This window comes from Grus americana, chromosome 2 (assembly GCF_028858705.1).
Source record: "Grus americana isolate bGruAme1 chromosome 2, bGruAme1.mat, whole genome shotgun sequence".
In the NCBI taxonomy this organism is placed as follows: Eukaryota; Metazoa; Chordata; class Aves; order Gruiformes; family Gruidae; genus Grus; species Grus americana.
This window is the reverse complement of record NC_072853.1, coordinates 163497968-163518317: the sequence shown is the minus strand read 5'-3', so window position 1 is coordinate 163518317 and position 20350 is coordinate 163497968. Positions and strand designations below refer to the sequence as shown.

General features: G+C 43.0%; 1 protein-coding gene across 2 annotated transcripts in view; it reads left to right on the top strand.

Annotated features, from left to right (window-relative positions):
* The window catches only part of OXSR1 (oxidative stress responsive kinase 1), a 95885-nt gene that overhangs the window by 33562 nt on the left and 41973 nt on the right, over positions 1 to 20350 (top strand). For both annotated transcript variants that reach the window (XM_054814786.1, XM_054814785.1), the window contains exon 4: positions 9598 to 9739. In XM_054814786.1, the coding sequence (XP_054670761.1) occupies positions 9598 to 9739 (142 nt within the window). The remainder of the gene's footprint in view (positions 1 to 9597; positions 9740 to 20350) is intronic.

Here is a 20350-nt window from a genome sequence, read left to right as displayed (position 1 = left end):
GCCTCACCACTCTAACAGTAAAGAATTTCTTTCTAACATGTAATCAAAATCTACCCTCCTCCAGCTTAAACCCATTCCCCCTTGTCCTATCACCTTGTAAACAGTCCCTCTCCATCTTTCCTGTAGGCCCCTTTAGGTACTGGAAGGTGCTATAAGGTTTCCCTGGAGCCTTCTCTTCTCCAGGCTGAACAACCCCAACTCTCTCAGCCTGTCTTCACAGGAGGGGTGCTCCAGCCCTCTGATCATCTTCATGGTCTCCTCTGGACTCGCTCCAACAGCTCCATGTCCTCCTTGTACTGGGAACCCCAGAGCTGGACGCAGTACTCCAGGTGGGGTCTCATGAGAGCCGAGTAGAGGGGCAGAATCACCTCCCTTGACCTGCTGGTCATGCTGCTTTTGATGCAGCCCAGGACACCGTTGGCTTTCTGGGCTGCAAGCGCATATTGCTGGCTCATGTTGGGCTTCTCATCCACCAACACACCCAAATCCTTGTCCTCAGGGCTGCTCTCAATCCATTCTCCACCCAGCCTGTATTTGTGCTTGGGATTGCCCGGACCCACATGCAGGACCTTGTACTTGGCCTTGTTCAACATCGTGCAGTTCACACGGGCCCACCTCTTGAGCCTGTCAAGGTCCCTCTGGATGGCATCCCCTTCCTCCAGCGTGTCGACCACACCACACAGCTTGGTGTTGTTGGCAAACTTGCTGAGGGTGCACTCGATCCCACTGTCGCCAACAAAGATGTTGAACAGTGCTGGTCCCAGTACTGACCCCTGAGGAATGCCACTCATCACTGGTCTTCACTTGGACATTGGGTCGTTCACTGCAACTCTTTGAGTGTGACTGTCCAGCCAATTCCTTATCCACTGAGTGGTCTATCTGTCGAATCCATGTCTCTCCAGTTTAGAGACAGGGATGTCATGCAGGACAGTGTCAAATGTTTTGCTCAAGTCCAGGTATATGATGTCAGTTGCTCTTCCCTAATCCACCAACACTGTAACCCCATCATAGAAGGTCACCAAATTTGTTAGGCACGATTTGCCTAATTAGGCTGCTCCTATCTGTCTATAGAGGTCCTTATCTGCTCAGTCTTCCTGGTCAGGTGGCCTGTAGCAGACACCCGCTATAATGTTCCCTCTCCCTGCCCTCACTTTAATCCTGACCCATAAGCTCTCTGGCTCCTCACCCATACCCAGGTGGAGCTCTATGCACTCCAGGTGGTCACTGACAGGGGGACACCCCCTCCTTGTCTCCCCTGCTTGTCTGTCCTAAAGAGCTTCTATACTTCCATCCCAACACTCCCGTCATAGGAGCCAGCCAACCATGTCTCCATGATGCCAATGAGATCATAGCTCTTCAGGCACATGCATGTCTCTAACTCTTCTTGTCCATGAAGTGTTACTGTCTGGTAAGTGCCTTGCTCCTCTGAGCAGCCAGCCAGTGCACTCAGAAGTAGCTTAACTGTCTGACTGGCGTTGTCGCTGAAACTGAACTATTTGTCTCCTCTTTGCAAGTACTGTGTTGGTGGAAGATACAGTCTTCCGTCTTTGAAAGTCATCAGCAGAGAGGAGGTAATGTACTGGTACAGAGTAACATGTAAAACTGCTTATCTGCATCAGAGCCAAGTCAGACAGGCTGGTTGAAGGTGCTGCTGAAAGCAGTTCGAATTGGCAGATTTGACGCTGAAGCAGATGTAGAGTGTAGTTGTTGCTGATGGCAGAAATGTGGCTGTGATGATATCCAGCTGGTAGTGACAAGAGGTGCTGGTGTGTCCGGTTACTCTGACACCCTCTTTCAGATCTGGTGATGTGTGCTTGAGGTAGACTTGTGAAGTATCTGCTGTTTCTGTTCCCTTCAGCAGAAATTTCAGACCCTTTCTGACGAAAGGGGTTTGTAGGGATCTAAGCTTAGCAACGTCAGCTTGGCACCCCAGTCCAACGTTACTCCAAACTAAACTCCAGTGGCTATTTCTAGACAGCTGCTGACCTGCTCTTTGCCTCACTGGTATTCTCATGTTGTGAATTTTATTCATGCCTTTTTAAAGCCTTCTGAAGCCCAGCCCTGCTCTCTAATTCCCATGGCTGTTTAGTAGGAAGAGGAGCAGCTGTCCTTTTGTTCTTGTGCTTTTTCTGATTGTGACTGATTTGCTCCTCTAAATTCTTGCTGGTTTTAACAAGAGTTTTTGTTTCACAGGTGACCCAAGGCCGTGGCTAACTCTACAAAACAGTTGCTCGTACGAAACAGCCGTCTGCAGTGGCTTGCTACATCACACAACAATTTTTACTGTCCTAGCCTACAGCAGATGAGACCTCCAAAACATTTTTAAACCATGTAAATCCTTTAAATATTGAAATGTTTCCAGATAGGGCTATCGGATCTTCTGCCTTCTTGAAGGCACCTAATTAAATCTGCTAAGGACATTATTATATTGAAATAATTAAGCCTTTTATTTTCCAAAAGTTTTTAAGATTATCTAATCATCCTCTTCAGCCTTTGATCTTGATTATCTGATGAAGTGCTTGGTCAGCAGCTCAACAAGCCAGACCAAAAGGGAAATATATACAGCAAGTCTTAGGTCTCCACCAGGGAGACAGGACATCTTGTTCTACTTCTGCTGTGTTGATTTCTGATCTGGCCACCCCTAATTCCAGCAGTGAGTTGTGATCAAAGTGTAAGCCACAGGTTCTTAGCCTCATTTTTATGTTGAATTATTTTGTTAGCAGAGAAGTACGCTATTTTGAGTCCATCTGGAGGGTTTTTAATTCTATTTGAGGAGACACAACTTAATTTCAAAGAATTAAGGATGGGAATAAGTCAGGAGGAGGAGATGGTAGGGACTGTGTATGATTGCACAACACAGAGTGTGTAGATCCATTGCTACTCCTAGCTGTAATAAACTATTTTTTTTCCATGCTTTTCTTGTCTTCAGATTTTGCCCTATGTTTCAGTCTCAACCTGCAATAGGCTGCTTTACCTCCTTTATTGTATTATCTTGGTTCTTGCCTTAATCTTCTTGTATTTCTTACACATCCAGGCAAGTGCTCTAGAGGGAAGGAGGCACGAAATGGAAGTTTCCTTAACTCTGCTTCTGTGCTGAGGTGGTTTAACCAGGGTTAAGAAGAAACTTCAAAACCAGAAACCCAGCAATCTACTTCAATATCTTTTCCTTTGTTTTGTATAACTTGTTCTTTCCTTCGGTGCTCTTTTGCCATATCTGTATTCCTCAGCCCCAGAAATACTGAATCCCAGCAGCTGCTGTTCTTTCACGTTTTCTTCCTCTGTTTGTCAGAGGCTTACAAGATGCAGATTTAATTCCTGGCTCTAGTGACAATCAGGCTCACCAAAACCGCTGGCTTCTGCTGAGATGTCTTAAAAGAAGCAGCAGTGAATCTTGGCAACTCCTAGTTCTCAGACATGCAGCATGTTCAGCATCAGTGTCCATCAGGTTTGGGGCAAATCTTGATTCTCACAGAATGGTGTAGTGATCCCCAGCACTGTTTTCCAGCTTATTTATGCCAGGTCTCTAAATGGCAAATCAATACAGGTACTGTTACCTGTTTGGGTGTTTGTTGGGTTTTTTGTTGTTTTGTTGTTTTTTTTTTTTGTTGTTGAAAATGAAGAGAATTAAATTTTCTTGTTCTATTTGTCAGACAAACTTAAAGGAGTTTTCTTTGCATTTAACTTATCCTGTATCTTTGTCTTGTCACTTGAGTTACACTATAATATGCAAGATGTGGTTCCCACAGCAACTAGCTCTGCTGTACATTTCTTTTGCCTCTGGGGGTATGTAAAATTCCAGTTGTAATGCTCCTGTGTTTATCTGTAATCTTGTTCCAAGCAAGCTTTCCTTTCTGCTCAGGTTTTTGTACCTTTCTTCGCTTCAGCCCCAAGCTCTGAAGCATTAAGTAGTGTGGCTGACAACGGTGAGGAGGATACTTTCTTCCTCTCCTGAGGAGGAACATCAGAAGCAGGCTTCCTAAATGCCATTACGTGTGCTTGCTGATGTAGGTGAGGTCAAAGAAATGCGCTCAGGATTTGGAACAGGAAGCGTGGATGTTTGCGGTGGCTTGCTGTTGAAAGTGAATCAGTTGAACAATTAGGACTTCTTGCCCCGAGGGTGCAATTACACAAAAGTTTTCTCCAGCAGCTAAGCTGGTTTCAGAAGTTCCTGACTGCTTGGTCTCCACCCTGCCTGGAAAACTGGATTACCAATTACTGCAGTGATCTCATTTACAGTATGGCTTCCTAAGTAGATGCGTTGGCACAACTAGGAGGTGGTGAACCGTGGAACTGTTTAATCTCATTTTGCTGCTGAAGAAAACACTGGAGTAGTACAGGATGTTGAAGGAGACAGTTTTACTGGGTACATGTGTGGGGCACAAGACAGGACTGTGTTTACTTATTTTCAAGACGGTCCATTGCAAGTGGTCTGCCTGATGCCGGTATACAAAAACTAAATATCCCTGTCTTCCAAATTCAGAATATTGGTCTGCTTATCGCTTTCTTGTGTCTTCATTGCTCAAATACTGCTGTCATGGGTGGAAATCAACAACTTGCTTCTGGAAAGTTGGAACTGGCTTCTGTGGATGGAGTCAGACCTAATCAGATATGCTCTCGACATGACAAAATAGGAAAGGTGAACTGTGGGGCTTCCTGTTCTTCAGTCGTGGGGTGGGGGCAGTGGAGGCAGCAATGGAATATCTGTTTGTGCAGCTGGACAGGCAAGAGTCTGTCTGCAGAACTGGTGTAAGCAATAAGGACTCCAGAAAAAGTTTTTTTGTCTTTGATGCACAGTAGTTCCAGGTTGGGTTTTATGGGGTGAGGGTAAGTCTGTGTACAGCTAGTTCCCGGTGACTTCCACTGTCAGTAGGAGCTATTGCATGAGCAGCTTTCAGAGCAGACTGGGAAGCTTGTGAGTTTGAGCAGAAAACCACTTAACTTTCAATTGCTGTACAATTTGCACTGAGAGATTGTGCTTTACTAAGTAGACGTAATACAGTTTGCAGTTGGCGTCAGAATATACTGAGATGCTTTAATTAATGATGACTTATAAATAATGCTAAATGCTTTATCAGATTGCACAATATCTTGCGGGCTTCCTGTTGGCGTGCTGCTCAGTGTATATTTGATGGGCAGGAATTTGTTTATAGCCACGTTTTTTCCACATCAATCTCTAAATGGCCTCTCTTTTGTCTTCTGTTGGGCTTTGAGATCAGTTGCTCATCACCAGACTTCTTTAAACATCCTTATTAATGGCAGCATTGTTTATATTTACACTTAGGCTCTAGTTCTGGCTCTTCTCTCTGTCTTGTTTTGTCTTTTCCTGATATGCTTCCCCTTCTGGGCTTGGAAGAGCTTTCTAGTTGGTCTCAGCCAAACTTAATTTCTATCTCACTTAAGCCTGTCCCTCCTGTTCTGTGAATCTGTACCTTCTACTCATGCATTTCTAATTAGAAAAATCAGGAGGGAGCTCTTGTAATCAAACATAGTGCCATGTATAATACACACCAGAGTATTTCACAGCATTATCTAAAATAAAACCTATATTCTAGGGAGGAGTCAAAGATTTCTTTAAAAAAAATTTTAAAAGACACCGTAGTGGATTTTTTTCTTGAATATGTTGTAACCATTCTCTAATACACAGCGGGAGCCTTATTTCCAGTGTGAACCTCATCTTCAGGGAGATTATGGGAGGTGTTTGTCTTGCAAATTGTTCAATCTCTTTGTGTACATAGTTTCAGTATAGCTTTGTGCTCTACGTTTAAGCAGAGATCCAACTATGTTCAGATGTACTCTTCCCCAGTTACTCATAAACTAGTTTGGAAGCTGGCTCAGAAACTGGCAGTATCAGGAATCACACTGGTGTTTTGAAACAGGATGATGGGTTTGTAAAGCGCATGCTCTTATGTAAATCGGTTCTTGGTTCCAGTTCAGCTGAATTAGTTTCCAGTTAATTTCTAGCAGTTAACATGTTGCTGGATCGGGAACAGGCCACTCTGTGCAGTATGGTCGCTTTTCCCCTTAGGCTAAGGATGAGGCTCTGGCCTACCAATCTATTGTTCGAGTGTAACACAGTTCATGTAAGTGAGAAAATGTGTCTATATCCCAAGGCAGTGGAGCTCTTACCCACTAACTGTGCCACACACTTAACCGAGATCCTTGGGAATGACAGCATTTCAGCATCAACCTGATAAATTCAATGCAATATCTACCTTCTAGCAGAAAGCCTTTCCCTCAGCAGTGAAATTCCCATGACTTCTGCTTTCAAAGCAGCTTTGTGCTTAGCTACGGGTTTCTGTTTGGGGATCTGGGTATTCAGTTGCTCCATGTCAGGCATCCTGAGCCAGAATGCCAGAAGACTGTGAACGCGGCACGAATCAGTACACAGCAATGCAGCTTGACTTTGTTCTTTGTATCACGTGGTGCTGTGCTTTACGAAGTTGCAACTGAGTCGGGAGTTAGTACCTACCTCCCAAATTTACTGATCTGTGAGATGTAAAAATCACAGCTTTATTGTGTTGTGGTGCCAGTAGCAAAACTTTTTTCCTTGCGCAAAGTGGGGATGATCCAAATAGCACTTTCTTCATCAGGAAGGTGGCTTTTGGGTTGCTTTTCTGCTGTTTCCTGAACTAAGCATTTTGCCGATAGCCTTTTAGCTGTTCTCCTTTCTGTTGAAGACTCTACTTCTTTGAACATCTTGATGTGAAAGTGGTTTTTGAAAAATGTGTTTAAAAAGTGGCAGGCTGGACTGGGAGCAGATATAGTATGGATGTGAATCAGCCCTTTCACAATAAAGGCTGGTTCTGTGCGGGCTCTCTTGTCTGTCTAAGCCCCACCCCCTTTTCTGGGTTAAATACAACCTCTAACTTGGCTAAATACAGGATTTTTTTGACCGAATGAATTTGAGCACCATATGATCTGCCTCCTCATGTTCCCTGAGCCCTTTGCAGGAGAAGGGAAATGTTTTTGAACAAAGTCTGCTAACAGAGCTGTGGGTGGAAAGAGGACAAAACGAGTACGTGAAGAACCACACATTTTCACTGGACTTCTAAAACAAGTGACAGTTTGTTCTCCAGATAAAGGCACATTTGAGAGGAAAAACCTGAACAGTGTAAGTGGATGGGGGTTTTGGTGGGTTTTTTCTTAGGTGTCACAAAAATTCTTGTCCAAATTAAGAAGCATCGAGGCTTGTAAGCACGTACTTTTAAAATATGAATACTTGACAGGCTGAATCCCAGGTGAGTCCTCATGACACACAACAGATGATCCTTTTCTTAGACACTAGAAACTAAAGGCAAGATTTCGGTGAAGGGGAGTGTACCCTTACATCTGGGGTTTTACAGTTTCCTTCGGTAGAGATAATCTTGCTCCCATACAGGAAGTCTGATATACGTCAAAACAACCTGAGTTAGGGCTGGGTGAAACCTTTGGCTAACTAAGACCCATGTCAAAACTCACTCAGATAACTGTGTTTCCATGCTCAGGGTAAAAAGGCTGAACACCGCTAAGAGTATTCTTGTGTGAAATGTTGGGGGGGATGTTATGCAACTTCATTTCTGTATTTTTCATTTTCCTTTTTTTTTTTTTCTATTTTGGTAGTGTCTGCTGTGTAAAGATTGTGTTTTCTGCAAATACCTCGAACCAAGCAATGGTTTTTTGTGAAGAGGAAGCTGGAGGGTGCTGTTCAGGGCAGGCAGGGAGCTGGTCTAATCACTGCAGACAAAAGGGCTTTCCTCCCCCATTCACAAATGTGCTCTTCCCTCCTTCCCCTCCTTGTCTTCATTGGCTCTGAAACTCATCTGTTAAGAGGTTATGCTCAATACCAACCAAACATAGCTTGTTTTGGTTTTTTCCCCCCTCAGTTTATTTTTTTGCTGGATTTAGTGGGTGGCTTGGTGTACACTGTGAGCACCAACGCTGGTGGGCCAGAGAAGATGGAAAGCATGCGTCTGGGCAGAGTGGGGAATAGTGGCTCCCCTGGCTGCAGCAAGCTGTTAGATGAACTCAGCACATGCCATTTCCCACAAACTAAGGGACACCATGCACCCATGTAATTGTTTCCTGTGCGGTTCGAGTTGTGCAAAACAAGCCTATCTGCATGGTGTTAGGATTCGAACCTTGCAGCCTTTTTGCTTTCATGTGAGAATCCAAAAGTAAAATACTTTACTAAGCAAAAACTATCTGCATGATTGTTTCAGTCAAGAAATTCAAATAGGATAGTTGACAAAACACTTCTCCCCCTTTAAAATTTATTTTATTAACTTGAACCTTAAGGATGAAAAGAAAAAAAACAAAAACCTCCTTTGTAGTTTTCTGCTTGCTTCAAGAATTTACAAGGTGGAACTTGTAATTTTGCCATTGACCAAACTCATAAGAGTAAGTTTCTCAGCTTTTAGTGTTCTTCAGATGTAAAAATGTTTTGATTCTTTTATGTTGGTTTTGTTGTTGTTGTTGTTGTTGCAAATTAGGAAGAATGAACTTTCGGCTCTTCTAAACCAGCTAAGTTAGTATTGCGATGTTCTTTCCCTAGAAGCATACTGTTCAAAGACAAACAAGGCTGGAATTTGTGCTTTGCAGTCATGCTTGCTTTTCTCATTCTGTAAGAACTTCCCAGTACTGCTGACATTGCTTTGTGTCCATAGCTGTAAAAATCCTACTAGCTAACTGTCCAGTCATTAAACCATAGAAACCTAAGTTTCAAGGTGCTAAATAGCACAGGCCTAGAAAACAGGCTTAGACATGCCATACTAGAGCAATAAAAATACAGTTCTGAGGAGACTGTCTTCTGTCCAGATGCAAATACAAAGAATACAGTACCCAATATATCATGAAAACAAGAGGCGTGTTACTAGTCATTGATGCTGTTTATTCCTGGGTGCAATTCAAAGAGGTGGTTCGCTCTATGAAGTGTGGTTTGTCATGCAAGATGATGTAATTCACACCATGGTTGGGAGAGAGACTAAGCGTGATGTTTCGAGGGAAGGATCTAAGCTATTCCAGTTTTGTACGCAGCAAAGAAGTGACTTACTGTCAGAATTCAGCCTCATTTGTTCTCTATTTAATAATTTCTGCTTTTTTCTTCTAGGGCTGTGTCATCTTGTAATGTATTAGATTTTTCTTGCTATTCTTCTGCATTGAAGTTATAAGAGCTGAAAAGAGTCTAATTTTATCAAGCTCGTTGGCTTCAGCTTGTGAGTCCTGGCAGCCCCCTGCTTTTTCCATTTCCCCCTCCTCCTTCTCCAGTACTCTGTACTAAAACAGCTGTAGTGTCGGTATCTACTTAAAAACCTTCCAAGAGTCCTGTATATGTACAGTTTACGTTTTGGCTTGTTCAGATAACTTCTCAGTTACTTGTGATCGCAGGAATTTTTACAGCCCCTCTTGAGTATCTGCACCCCTGTAAGGCTCGCATGTGTGAGGCGTACATTGTCTCTCTTTTCCTGCAGCAAAGGCTTCAGCTACTGAGTGATCCTGACCATCGTTGCTTCCCCTCCCGATAAATTCCTTGGACTTGTATACTGACTGATTATAAAATACACTTAGCTGTGAATCAATTTTTCTAGTTTAAACAACTAATGTATTTAACTCTTTCTTTAGGCTCAGTTTTGGATATTATAAAGCATATTGTGGCCAAAGGAGAACACAAGACTGGTGTCCTGGATGAAGCCTGCATAGCCACGATCCTTAAGGAGGTGCTGGAGGGACTGGACTACCTGCATAAAAATGGACAGATCCACAGGTATTTTTCATTTTTCTCATCTTTGTTCCAAAACGTGTGTCACTGAAACAGAGCAGCTGAGTACAGGCAGTCTCATTCTACAACGAGCTGTGAGGGCATGGAAAGAGGAAAATAAAGGTGGAGCTTAATCAGAACTCAGAATTCAAATGTCTATTTAGTAGCTGCTGCTTTAGGAAATACTGTGGCTAGGCCATGTTTGGGTAAACTTTAGAGTATTGAAAGTTCTGATACAGAGAACCTCTTTCCAAATGTCAACATCTAACTGCAAACTGCAGTTATAGGAGCTGGAAAAATTCAGCTGGTTTTGTTTCTTGCAGAGCTACAAATCACCAAGAGCACTGCATAAGAAATGTTGAGCAATTTAATAAGGAGCCCTTCAAGCCCTGTTGTGTTTTTGGTTTTTTTTTTTTTTTTTTTTTTAAGGCCAGCTGAAAGATCAACATCATGAAATTTGAATTTGGGTAATTTCATTAAAAAAAAAAAAAGGTGGAAACAAAATTAGTGGAAAAACTTCTTCTGTAGGCAAAACCCAGTTAACTAATGGCCTGTGACTTGATGGATCACTGAAATGTGTGGGTTTCTGTGCTGCTATGTTGTTTGGGAGGTATTTTTAAATCATGTTTTCCTCTTCCGTGGTGTCAAGGTGTGGTGTAGCTCAGGAAGAGAGGATGCTAAGTCAGTATGTTCTGCCATTAAAAAGAATGAGATTTGCAATCCTAAATATGTGCTGAAAATAGAATATATTGCTTCTGGGTAACATACATCATCCCAGCCACAGACTGCTGCTGGGAACAACAGCCTCTTCTTTCTTGGGAGTTTTGTGAGCTTGGTTGTATTCTGGTACAATGCCATTATAAGCATTGCTGCTGCTGTGCTGGAGTAAGTTTCTGTGCTCTTATGATAGCTGCATAAGAAGAGGTAACTCCTTTTGCCAAAATGTTATTTTAATTAGAAAATCCGAGAAGTATTTACTTCATAGTTTTGGTCAAGCTGACTGGCTTTTGTAGGTTGTTTTGGGTTAAAAAGAGAGAAATGGTTGGAAACAATTCTGGTGGAATTCTTTTCCCTGAAAGAAGTCTCAAATTTCGGTTTCCAGTCTCTATTAAAATTCTGATTTAATAAGAATGGTTGTCTTCATTGAAGACAGTTTTGATTTCACAGCTGGTTGCTTAACTCTTTTTAGAGTTAAGATTTCAGGTAGCTTTGGGAAGTTAAAGTAACAGGCTAACTTACTGAGTACATGGTAATTTTTCACCCTTGCCGTAAGAAATTTACAAAACCATGCTCATCTGTAACTTGCAGTTGATTTGCTTGACTGATTTAGTTCATCAGTAGGTTATCAGGAGTGGTCAGCGTGGGTTCACCAAGGGGCAATCATGCCTGACATCTGATAGCCTTCTGTGATGGCATGACTGGCTGGGTGGATGAGGGGAGGGCAGTGGGTACCTTGTCTACCTTGACTTCAGCAAGGCTTTTGACACTTTATCCCATAACATCCTCATAGGCAAGCTTAGGAAGTGTGGGTTAGATGAGTGGACAGTAAGTGAGGTGAGTTGAGAACTGGCTGAATGGCAGAGCCCAGAGGGTTGTGATAAGCGGCACAGAGTCTAGTTGGAGGCCTGTATCTAGTGGTGTGCCCCAGGGGTCAGTACTGGGTCCGGTCTTATTCAACATAATCATCAGTGATCTGGACGAGGGGACAGCGTACCCTCAGCAAATTCACTGATGATAGTAAGCTGGGAGGAGTGGCTGACACGCTGGGAGGCTGTGCTGCTATTCAGTGAGACCCAGACAGACTAGAGAATTGGGCAGAGAGGAACCAAATGAAATTCAGCAAGGGCAAGTGTAGGGTCCTGCACCTAGGGAGGAATAACCCCAGGCACCGGTACAGGTTAGGGCTTGACCTGCTGGGAAGCAGCACTGCGGAGAAGGACCCAGGAGTCCTGGTGGACAACAAGCTCTCCATGACCAGCAGTGTGCCCTCGTGGCCAAGGTGGCCAATGGTGTTCTAGGGTGCATTAAGAAGAGAGTGGCCAGCAAGTCGAGGGAGGTTATCCTTCCCCTCTACTCTGCCCTGGCGAGGCCACATCTGGAATATTGTGTCCAGTTCTGGGCTCCCCAGTTCAGGACAGACAGGGAACTACTGGAGAGAGTCCAGCGGAGGGCTACAAGGATGATGAGGGGACTGGAGCATCTCTTGTATGAGGAAAGGCTGAGAGAGCTGGGGCTGTTTAGCCTGGAGAAGAGAAGACCGAGAGGGGATCTTATTAATGCTTATAAATATCTAAAGGGTGGATGCCTAGAGGAAGGGGCCAGACTCCTTTCAGTGGTGCTCAGTGACAGGACAAGGGGCATTGGGTGCAAACTGGAACACAGGAAGTTCCATCTGAACATGAGGAAAAACTTCACTGTGAGGGCAACCAAGCACTGGGACAGGCTGCCCAGAGAGGTTGTGGAGTCTCCTTCTCTGGAGATATTCAAAACCCACCTGGACGCAATCCTCAGTAACCTGCTGTAGGTGATCCTGCTCTAGTAGGGGAGTTGGACTAGATGACGTCTAGAGGTCCCTTCGAACCCCTATCATTCTGTGATTGTGATCTTCTGGTCTAATGAAATCAAAATATAGATGTTAAAGCAGCAGTAGCATGTTAAATTTCGGTTTTTCTGAAGATGTCACATAGTGATATTTCTCTATTGAAAGAGAAGTGGTTCTCCATTTGACTTGCTGTAGTGAAACAGCAAAACTAGTAATTGTGGTTAAGGTTATAGAGGATATATTCATATGTTGGGTTTTTTTTTTACTGCACTCAGCAAAAATATGATGTTCACAGAAAGTTCAAACTGCTTGGTCTGAAGATGTGATTCATATTGAATCATTTGGAAGCAGACTGAACCAAATCTGCTGCAGCATTCTTGTCCTGCTCATTTGAAGCATTTTGCCCTTATTTAGGACACAAAAGCTGTGTCATTGCTGCAGCTTAAGGTTGTGGTTGTGCATCAGCTACTTAGCATGTGTTGCATACCTGTATTTTGGGGCTGCTCCAACAATTATGTAATGTTTTATCAGAAAAAAAGCTTTTGATTACCTCATTGTGTTGGGGCACGGCAGTTTAGGAAATTTGGAGAAGTGGTAATAGTCATGATACAGAAGGAAAGTTTGTGTAGTTTCCTACCTGTAATGCCGAGGATGAGTTTTAACTGTTGGCAAAAAGCAAGCTTACATGCCTTTGAGAGATGAAACATTTCCTTAATGGAGTTAATTGTACTGTCTTACATTTTATCCAGATGTGTGTACACTGCTGATGAAAAACACAGTTTAAAGTTGTCATGCAGATGGGACCTTTCCTCATACATAGGAATATCTGTATGGTTTTCCCATTTCGCTTAATGCTAGGAGTCATAATATTGGCCATGCCTAATGGGAAAGGCAGGTGGAAATCTTGCAGTTGTGCCAGAGATGCTCTGAGAGGAAGTGTTTAAAATACCTAAACTTTAGTCCCCTGGGTCAGCTTAAAGTATCTGGCTCTAAAGAAAACAGCATCAGGTGATGGCTGAACCACTGAATATAGTGTCTGCAGTGTGGGGCAGCTGTGGTTGGGGTGAAAACAAGGCCAAAACAAGGTCAGCTGTGAAGCATCAAAATTGAAGGGCTTTGGTTAGACCTGGAACAACCAACCTAAATCAAGTAGTCATCCAGCAGAGCAAAGTGTTCAGCTGGTTACACTAAATATCCCAACTCCATTTGTATTACACCAAGGAGAAAATGACTTGATAAAGTTAGAGACACAGTATGGGTGAAATTAATGTAATTAGCACATCTGATGTTGGACAACCAGACTGGTGGCAAAGCCCTAAGGATGCGTATCTGGACCCAAATGTAATTTTGTGGGCGCTGTTGATCTGAAGCAGGGACAGCTTGTTACTGCTGTAAGTCATCAGTGAGATCAGAGAATATACGTCTGACGGTGGAGCTTGATACTTTTAAATTCTGCATCATCTTAAATGGGTAAATTAAGTTAACACGTGGAAGACTGGCTTAATGAAATTCTGTTGCTCCTGAATCTTACTCTGTGTAAGCCTGCCTTGAACTTAATGCCGCTTCCAGTTAAGGTTTGGGGAGCTGGCTTCACATGGAAGTGTAAATCCCCTGCTTTGGACGGGAGAGTGGCTTGACAGTATTCTCTAGAGGAGATTAGAAAGCCAAATATCTAGTGAAGGCTTAAATTATAATTTTTTTTGTTTATTTTCCTAATTACCAGACAGAGCAAGACTGAGACTTGAATAGATGCCATTGTTCAGCAACAAACGCTGAAGTCTCCCACAGTGTCCAAAGTGATATTTCTTTGCATTCATTTTACAAGGGCTGTTGGGAACAGAGTCTGAGGCCTTATGGAAAAGACAAAGAAGGCAGAATCAGTTTTATTTTCATGAAACAGCCTATACCAAGGTAATGATTACGAATGATCCCTGTCCTCCAAAATCACCACTGCCTCCTGTATCTTGTTTGCAGCTCCCTGCCTTCATTGCCATGTGCCTGTCTCTAGCTGTCTCTCCCGTGCCAGCTGCCACCATCCCCGTTGTGGCTTTCTGTGTAGCACGGTGATCCCAATGACAATTTGAAATCCTGGTGATGGGACTCATGTTAAACAAGTCAAATACCTGGACACTAGCCAGCGGGCCAGACTCAGAAACTTTTGGATGAAGCTGTCCTGCAGGAATCTGCTTTGACACATTTTTTTTTTAATGGAAGTTGAGCAAGACTGATGTGCTGCGAGGGGTCACTCCCAGGCTAATCTTGTCTGGGTGACACATGGGGTATGTTGCACCTCTTCCCTGTTTGGACTCTGATTCCTCTGTGTATTTGGGGATTACCAGGAGTTTGATCAATGACTTGGAAATAAAACTAAAGCAAAACCAATCTGAGAGGTTTTATTGCTTAAAAAGACTTGTTGGAGGGAAGTTCAAGGCTTTTTCAGGTGGTGCTCTTTATGGCAGTCTGACAAATGAATCATGCTGATTAACTGTTACAAGGTCTCTCTGTCTTTCTCCCTATTTTTATCTCTGAGCTTATCTTCTGTTCATGATTAGCTGTTGTGTAACTGAATATTTCAGTTAGCCCAGGTGAAATGATATGCTGCTCAAATATAACCAGATTGTCCTGTTGCAGCATAATAAATGTGATACTTGCATGCTTTTTTGTAAAAACAAAAAAAGCCTGGGAAGTGGTTTAAGGTTGCATGCACTTGAAATATTGGCATGGCAGTGATCCAGCTATTAATTTGTTTGCTGCTCTACTCAGGGGCTGAGAGGTACAACACCACATTGATATGCTGAGTTAGATCAGCTTATGCCCCCCATACAAAATGGGGGTTTTGGGGGGGGTTTTTTGTGTGGGGTTTTTTTTTTTGTTTGTGGGGGTTTTTTTTGCTTGGGTTTTTTTTGATGTTTTTTCAAAATCAGTTTTCTGAGTGTGGGGCAGCAGGGTGCCCTGACAGCCTGTGTGAATGTTGCTTTGAAGAGACCCTGGAAACAATATTCTTGCTGTGTTTTTATGCCAAATATAGTAGCTTATTTTTTTGGACCTTAGGATGGTTTTGACACAGGATCAAAGTTTAATTGTCTGCCTCTTCTCCCTACATTAAGAGAAGATAATTTCTGAAAAAAAGCATGTCTGTATGTGAGTACATACACATCACCAACACTTGAGGGGGGGTTTGCAGGAGTGCTCCTCCAGTAGAGTTTCGGATTTAAGATGAAGGAGCTGAGGGATATATTTTTGCAGAACTCAGCTGTCCTACAGAATTCAAGCTTAATTTTCATGTAGCTGATTAATGCATTGATAGCCGTGGTGGCAGGTATTGCGGTTAAACTGGATTCCAGTATGCCTCTGATTATTTTGATGACTGCAATACTGTACTTTTTTGTTTCTGTAGCAATACTGTAGGAGAACTTCACAGCCCTCCTCTCCGTAGTGCTATAATCTCATTTTGGGGAGTATGTTTTGGAGCTGAAGTTGAGTAGGGGAGGATTCAGGAATGGATAACAGGATGTGGAGCCTTTTACCTCTAATTGCCATTTTGATTTTAAGTCAGGACACTAGTTATTTGAAAGCTAGCTATTGCTCAGCTGTGGGCAGTGGAATTTTGTATTCAGAGAAGTGTACTTTGGTCTCTTCTTCCTTATAGTAAGGGATGGGCAGAAATAACCTTTAGAGGTAGTTGTTAATATAAATTTTAAAGCTTTAATTTGTAAACAGTTCAGTAGCCAGAACAATGGAGATGTTAACTCTTGGGTATCTCAGTGGAAAGGAAGAAAAGATGCTGCTCTAGATTATACTGAGTGATTTATTCCCCCAAATAAACACCTTGCTGAGCAGTGTCAAGGGCATGAGGACCACTAAATCTCTACTCTGTACACGGCAGTCAGACTGGGGTGTATTGTGGTGGTTTGGCGAACCAGCATGTTCTCCTGGTGGCTGTTTCTTCCACTGCATCATCCAGGAATTCATTGTTTGTTTTTTTTTTTTTTAAAAAAAAGTTTCTCTGTGGTTGCAAAAAGAAAATATGAACCAGATGTAAATCCCAAATCTGCAGACAGCCAGAAACAATAGCTCCTGTGGAGACAGTTTTCCTCAAAGTGGATAAAGACAGTGTCTTCTCTGAAGCCTAAAAACCTGGTGATTAAAATTTCGATGGTAATTATCACTGCTGCTGAAGCATAGGAGTGTTGTAGGGGGCTCCGCAGTGGCTCCAGACTAACGCCAGTGCCCCAACCCTCAGGGGTTCCGTGCGTTCCAGGGGTCCTTGTCGTGGCTTGCAGAGGGATGCCTGAAGCCAAGAGCTTGCTGTATGACTGTTACGTTCAGGTGTCTGTCCCAATGTCACTCTCCTTGGATCCAGGTGCTGCTTCTGGACTTTGTCACTGGATGTCCTGCAGTTACTCAAAGTAACTTCGATTTAGTCTGAGGGGAAACCCAACTTTTTGGTATAACTACTATGTGCCACATTAAAAGGGAGGTGATTTTTTTAATGTGGTTTTCTCCCTCTTTTGTTTCATGAAGATGAGAAGCAGGAAAAAATATCGTGAAGAGCAAGAGATAGAGGTCAGAGTGATCTCCAAAAGCTTCAACAGCAACGACAGGTTTTGGTCAGTGATCCACGACTGAGTTGCTCACTCAACTGATATGGTTTCTAGCAATTCTTGAGTTGTCAGGAGTATTAGGATTTGATGTGTTTCAAGAGGGAATAATCTTCATTCCCTGTCCGCAGCATTAATTGTGTCAGGTGAAAATGTAACAGATTCTCTTAGCTTTCGACTTGAAAGAAACCAAGTGCCATTCACACGTGCGTATAGTCACTCCTTTCGAGACATCCCTCTCATGTCACTGCTTTTATCTGGTGTAGATTACTGGGACTAGACCACCAGTTACAGGCTCTTGCAGCATCTCTCTAGCAGTAGACTAATTGTTTAAATCACTGGTGTTCATCCTGTTCGTCCTTTCTACTGTGATGCATCAAGTGAATGACCCACTTCAAAAAGATGGCTTTGAATGTTGTCCCCTGTTGTAATGCAGCAGACTTTCTGGCCTTCATAGATCCTAAAAGCTACCTGCGGGGAGATGTCTTAAGAATTTATTCAGACCATTGCAGTTTCTTCATTCATGTCTTGTGCTAAAGCATGAGGAAAAAGGTCACTTGCTAAATATGTGGTAACGTATTAAGCACACTTGAAAATTCTGCGAGGCTGCTTTGGAAATTATGTCTGCCTGTTTCCTAAATCAAATTATATCCTGTCTTGCAGAATTCTTATAAAACTCTAACATTAAACAGTAAAGCTTAATACTTTCAGAAATGAAAGAGAGAAAACCTGCACACATTTAGGACAACAAATAGAGAGCTGCCCCAGAGAAATTTATCATTTCATGGCAGCCTGGAAAGCATTACCAAGTTAGACTGGGAGTGCCAAGAGGACTGTTTCCATTGTACAGATACGCAATTTTATAACTGCTTTCTCCATTTTATAGGAATAGCTGGATGAAATAAGGAGATGATCTTTACTCTTCCTATGCTGGCCATGCTTAAAACTGTCATCTAGATTTTGGAGAGGGAAGTTGAGCTGGCAAGTCTCTAGGGAGGTCTCGAATTTCTCCTTCTGTGTCATGCTGCAGGCATTGCTGAGCCGAAGCTGTGGGTAGCTTTGTAGATATGGACGGCTCTTGGCTGCGTACAGCCCTTTGTGTGTATAGATATACATACTGCTTCTCCAGAACAGGGGTGCTTATTGCCTTTTGGAAATTAAGACCTTTTTGAGCTGCCCTATTTCAAAATTTTTGGGCCGTATTTGATCCAAGTTGATTATGTGTTTACTGGAATGAACTTTCATCTCTCCGTCAAGGCAGGAGAGATGTCTTAATCACTAGCTTTTCTGTTTCTTCTGCTACCTGATCCATCTTGTACTCAAACTGGGGTGATCTGCATGTGGTAATTTTGGGGAAATTCCTATTTCTGCGCACACTAGGAGCATGTTTTAGCATGCAGGAGATACTGCAGCATGGTGGCGTACATCACTAGTATTGCCACATGAAGCATGCTCACCTCCTTGCATGTTAAATAATTTGACACAAAACATTGATATAAGGCTATGTTATAACTTAACTATTTTCCTCTGTTACCAAGGACTAAGGCAGGGCCTCCCAAAAATATCTGGGCCTTCAGGTGTGGGAGGCAGACCTTGTGACTCCACAGCTTGCTCTGTGTGTTGCTTTTCATACAGCAGCTGTTAAAGGAGCTTTGTGCCTTGTCCCCACTGCAGTCCTTGGGAAGTAGGATCAGGAAATGGAAGGGCTGAATAGATGAATTTGTGGAAGAAATCCTGGTACATTTTTAGCTGCTGTTCAGTGGTATGAAAACTTGATTTTAAAGCCTCCTGGGCAGGGCCCTTTCCTTATGGGTGATATAAGAGAAAAATTGAAGTTCTGACTGAATGGGGGAAACTTTAAAAAGTGTGTATGAGGTTAGAGACGTAGCTTCTCTTGCATTGACTGCCAAAGGGCTGAAGCTTGTCAGAAGCCCTAGCTGCCTGGCAAGTGCTCCTTGCCATAAGCTGATATTACAACAGTGATGTGCATTGGGGTGAATATGTGAAGGAACAGCCTCTTTTGTAGGAGGAGGAAGTGATGGCTGGTATGATTAGATTGTCTCAGTGTTGGGAGATAAGGCTAGATCTAGTGTTTGTAGCACTTTATTATCTGGCTGAAGGAGCTAATCTGTCTGAAAAAAAAAATTTTTTTAAGGTTTTGGTTTTAGCTGGAGCAACTTCCCCCCCACTGATGTGCAGTTGTGTTTACTTGAGCGCTGATGCTGGGCTGGAGGCATGGTAATGGATGGGAGGTAAAGTCCAAGGCAGACAGTATCTGTCATTGAACCACACTTCCCTTTAACCAGGGAAAGGCTTGTAAACATGTGGGAAGAGGAGGAATTAATGAGGGCACAGAACCATCAAAGATGAAGTTGGCACAGGAACAAAAAGCATAAGCTAGACACAATTTGCTGAGGTAAAGCAAAGTTGCAGGCGCTGCAGTAACAGTGATGGTGTGACAGAGAGAAACGTGGTAAGTGATGTGACACACCACTTGCTGTCTCACTTCAGTATCAGGTACTCACACCGAGTTAGCCCGAGGTCTGCAACTCTTTCTTTCCTGCCTCAGCATCTTACCAGCCCCTGGAACTATTCTGATAACTAAGATGACAGAGTGAATTTCGGGAAGATCTCCTGCAGCTTTTTTTGGTGAGCTCTCCCTTGTCTGAGCTGACATAGCAACTTAACCTAAAATGAATCAAATTTGAGTCATGGTTTCTTGGACCCCAAACTCTCTACTTAACGCAGCAGTCCACTTCTGTGGCATTGGAAGGTAAAAAATCAGGAGGAATTGTACCTAGTAAGTACATCCTCTGAAAGGTGTTTTATGTTTTAGCTAAAATAAAGTACAATGGGCGATTCATTTCTCATGTAGCCCTTACTGGGGTTTCTGTTTGCCTACGCCAGGAGACTGGTTGCAGTTATCTCTCCCAAGAGGTCTCTTCACTGTGCTGAGTGTGACCTGCCTGGATGTCAAGGGTAGGGCATGGAGAAAACAAGTACCCGATGTACTCGTATAGCTCATCTTGTTGGAGGCTGACAGTCCTTTCCAGCAGGCTTTTTCTACACACTCCTCTGTTTGCAAAGCCACAGTCTGTCAGTAACTCCTGCCTTTCAAAGCCTTGCTTCATGCTGCTAAAAGTACCAAAACAAACTTTTTTTTTTAATTCCTGATAATACTGGATTATTCATCTAACTTTCTCCAGACGTTACAATGAGAGTTAAAAAGCCCTTAAATATTCCTCCTGACCTAGGCCCTATGAAGTTGAGGCTTTAAAAATGCCTCTACTGTTTGTTAGAGTAAATCATGAGTTGCCTTGTGCTGCTGGCATTTAGCTCCCTGATCTTTTACCATGGCCCAGCAGCTGGCAAAGCGGCTTAGAGAACAGGATAGAAGGAGCTGCTGTGTTTCCCTGATCCCAAGCAATAAAGCGCATCACTGGGCTGGTCCCCCGCTGTAATTTATAGTAGCCT